Source organism: Piliocolobus tephrosceles, chromosome 21 (assembly GCF_002776525.5).
Source record: "Piliocolobus tephrosceles isolate RC106 chromosome 21, ASM277652v3, whole genome shotgun sequence".
Classification (NCBI taxonomy): Eukaryota; Metazoa; Chordata; class Mammalia; order Primates; family Cercopithecidae; genus Piliocolobus; species Piliocolobus tephrosceles.
Window position 1 is genome coordinate 39298368 of NC_045454.1, and position 3961 is coordinate 39302328.

At 58.1% G+C, this 3961-nt stretch overlaps 1 protein-coding gene across 3 annotated transcripts in view; it reads right to left on the reverse strand.

Moving 5' to 3' along the window:
- ZSWIM4 (zinc finger SWIM-type containing 4) overlaps positions 1–3267 on the reverse strand; it is a 38185-nt gene extending 34918 nt beyond the window's left edge. For 2 of the 3 annotated variants that reach the window (XM_026456915.2, XM_026456916.2), the window contains exon 1: positions 2903–3267. In XM_026456915.2, the coding sequence (XP_026312700.1) occupies positions 2903–3055 (153 nt within the window). In that variant the 5' untranslated portion in view covers positions 3056–3267. The remainder of the gene's footprint in view (positions 1–2902) is intronic. The other variant, XM_026456917.1, reaches the window with a different exon arrangement.
- Positions 3268–3961: the final 694 nt, after the last annotated feature.

A 3961-nucleotide genomic window follows, 5' to 3' on the forward strand; every position in this document is an offset into this window, starting at 1 on the left:
AAAGAAAGAAAGAAAGAAAGAAAGAAAGAAAGAAAGAAAGAAAGAAAAGAAAAGAAAAGAATGCACACACTGTGCTGAATGCTTTATGTATGTAATTTCCAAATTCTCACAGCCACCTAGTGTGAGCTTGTCCAACTCACATCCCACGGCCCTGGCCCATGATGACTTTGAATGCAGGCCAACACAAATTCGTAAGCTTTCTTTCTTTTTTTTTTTTTTTTTTGAGATGGAGTCTTGCTCTGTCGCCCAGGCTGGAGTGCAGTGGCGGGATATCAGCTCACTGAAAACTCCGCCTCCCGGGTTTAGGCCATTCTCCTGCCTCAGCCTCCCGAGTAGCTGGGACTACAGGCGCCCACCACCTCGCCCGGCTAGTTTTCTGTATTTTTTTTAGTAGAGACCGAGTTTCACCGTGTTGGCCAGGATGGTCTCAATCTCCTGACCTCGTGATCCGCCCGTCTCGGCCTCCCAAAGTGCTGGGATTACAGGCTTGAGCCACCGCGCCCGGCCCGTAAGCTTTCTTAAAACATTGTAAGATACGGCCGGGTGCAGTGGCTCATGCCTGTAATTCCAGCACTTTGGGAGGGAGGCCGAGGAGGGCAGATCACTTGAGGTCAGGAGTTTGAAACCAGCCTGGTCAACATGGTGAAACCCCATCTCTACTAAACACACAAAAATTAGCTGGGCAAGGCGGCCCACAACTGTAGTCCCAGGTACTCAGGAGGCTGAGGCGGGAGAATTGCTTGAACCCAGGAGGTGGAGGCTACAGTGAGACGAGATCGTGTCACGTGCACTCCAGCCTTGGCAACAGACTGAGAATCTGTCTCAAAAAAAAAAAAAATTTTTTTTTTAAAGCTCATCAGTTATTGTGTTAGCGTATTTTATATGTGGCCGACGATAGTTCTTCCAGTGTGGCCTAGGGAAGCTAAAAGATTGGACATCCTTTTTTTTTTTTTTTTGGACGGGGTCTCGCTCTGTCGCCCAGGCTGGAGTGCAGTGGCCGGATCTCAGCTCACTGCAAGCTCCGCCTCCCGGGTTTACGCCATTCTCCCGCCTCAGCCTCCCGAGTAGCTGGGACTACAGGCGCCCACCACCATGCCCGGCTAGTTTTTTGTATTTTTTTAGTAGAGACGGAGTTTCACCGTGTTAGTCAGGATGGTCTCAATCTCCTGACCTCATGATCCACCCATCTCGGCCTCCCAAAGTGCTGGGATTACAGGCTTGAGCCACCGCGCCCGGCCAAGATTGGACACCCCTGATGGCGCATTGATACTAAATCATGACCCTGTTTTATAGCTGGGGGAATCTGAGACTCAGTGGGGTGAATTCACTTGTTCAGGGTCTCAGAGCTGTGAGTTCTTTCAACTCCTAAGACAGACTCTGTCGTTCCTCAGTTTCCCTTTCATGCCCCATCCCTGGGAAGGGGCCCCAGGAGGGGAGGGGGTGGCCTGGCCACCACTGTGGGCTCTGGGCAATGCAATGAGCTGGCTGAGCCTTTCTTCCAATCTGGACTTGCTATTCTCTGGCTGGGTGACCTTGGGCAAGTTTCTCAACTTCTCTGTGCCCCAGTTTCCTCAAAGTGGGAACGAGAACAACTCCCAAAGGGTTGCAGAGGATTCCATGAGCTTCTGTGGGTCAAGAACTCTGAGGGCTCGGCTTGGCTAGGGCAGGTTTGTGGGAGACTTGGAGATGGTTTTCAGATTATTCTGTGTGTCTGACATGCAATGAAGGGGCAGCGGACCTCCTTAGCCCCCACTCCCACCTGGGTTTCTAGGGGAAGTGGGAGAGGCAATGACCAGCCCAGGCCTCAGGGACAGTTGGCAGATGACTAAGGAGGGATTTTCCAGTCCATGAATCAGAGCCTGCCCGTCCACACTTGGCCCAAACCCATCTGTCCAGGCCGACTTCCTAACTCCAGAGAGAGCGGGCAGGAAAGAACGCCCCCTGAAGCTGGACAGAGGATAGAGCCCGTGTGTGCTTCCTGTTCAGGTCTGGGCCATGTCTCCAGCTCCTTGGGAGGCCCACACTGAAGCTGAAAAAGGGGACTTAAAGGGCCCCAGCTCTGGGACATTCTGGCAGTGCCCCCAGAAGCCAAAGAAGAGAGGTTCTAGGTGCACCTGTCCCGGGACCACCACCCAGGCTCCGCCCCTGTTGTTTTCCTCTGGGAAGGGATAGGATAGGAAGGGAGGATGAGTGGGGGAGGAAGAGGGACCCTGGCACTTGAGTAATCCCTGCTGCAAGCCAGAAGCTGGGCAGCCCTGAGAGAGGAATCTGGAGGAGTAGAGAGGGGTCCCCAAGAACAGGTGGAATCTGGAGGCCTGAGGGCAGGAATGAATGGGGAAAAAAGGGGTGTCTTGAGCTGGAATCTGGAGAGATGGGGGAGTTATTTACTTGGGGTGTAGGGTAGGGAGCTGGAGAGCAGGAATGGGGTAGTGTGAGTCTCTAGGGGCTATGATGGAGGGAGATAGGGTGTCCCCAAGCGGGGGGCTGAAGACTGAATGGGGTGCCCTGAATGGAGAATAAAGATGCGGTAGGAAAAGAGGGGTACCATTGGGGGATGAGGTGGGAAAAGAGGGGTGCCTGGGATGTAGGCGGACCATGGGGGCCGTATCTCAGACATCTGGGGTTGGTAGGAGAAGAAGGAAGTGTCCTGACTTGGGATCTGGGGCGCTGAGGGGCAGAGATGGCAGAGAAGGGATGGGGATGGGTTATTGGGTTTGAAGGACAGAAATAGGAGGATGAAGGGGTATTTCCGGGCAGGGTTAAGGGTCCTGGGGGTGGAATCTAAGGGGGTGTCTCTGATTGGGGTAGCTCTGGAGTCTGGGGATTGGGAGGAGAGGAAAGGTAGCGAAGGCGTTGGGGGTGCGTCCCTGTCCCTGCCCCCGCCCCCTTCCCCCGCGGTCACCTGCTCGAAGGCCCAGCTCTCGGCTACCCGCTTGGCGCTGAGGTCCAGCAGCGCCTCGGGTCGGCCCTGGCCACGCGCGGCCCCGGCCCCAGCATCGCGCTCCTCGGGTTCCGCAGGGCAGCCCCGGCTCCGCTTGGCCGCGGGGGGTTCCATCCGGCCGGGCCGGGGCTGGGGCTAGGGCCGGGGCGGGGCCTCTTTGGGGGGGTCGGTCCGATGCCCGTTCCGCTTCGTCGGCTCCCTCGCCCCCTGCCCGCCTTTCCGTCCGTCCTCTGCTCTTGGCCGCCCCGGGACCCCTGCCGCACCCACCCCCGACCCGCGCCGGGCCGGCCGGGTGATGCGGCCCCTTTAAGACTCTTCACAACAATGAAGCTGCTTCGGCCGCCGCTTTAGCTGCGCCGTCGTCCCGCCCCCGCCGCCGGTCCCCATTGGCACCCCCCTCGGCCTCCGCGGCCCTCCCCCGCCATTGGCTGCGCCTCCAGACCGGTCTCCAAGCCTCGCTGTTCACTCGATGACTGCGATGCCAGTCTTTTCGTGTTTACCCAACCAGAGCGCGAAGCGAGGGACGCTGTCAATCACGGGGCAACAGAGGCCAATCAGAGCGGAAGGACCCCCCGCGGCCCAGGCCTTTTGCGGAGTTTCGGGGCGGGCCCGGGGTTCATTCACAACATTCCTCCCCCGCCTCCCTTGGGCTGGACTGCGCGCCCCGGGCTGCTGGGGCTGCGCCCACACACGGCTTTGTTTACTGAGGGTCGCTTCCGGGCGCCGCGAGGGGACAATCAACATAGCCCGGCCGGTGAGCGAGACGGAGCAGCGGGATCCCTTGGCAGTGGCTCAGCCCCTCGTCCCTCCGAGCTGTGCGACCTGAGAAACTCACTCAACCTCTCTGGGCACTGGCTCAAGTTTTGGATCTGTGGGGGCGGAGGGGTCGCAGGCTCACTGAGGGAGCTCAGGCGGGCCGCGGACCCCCTCTCCAGAAACAGAGCTCGGTTATGGGGTTCATGGGTCATCCCTTGAGCCTCAAAACTAGTACCCCGCCCCTCCTTTCCATGCCCTAGATAC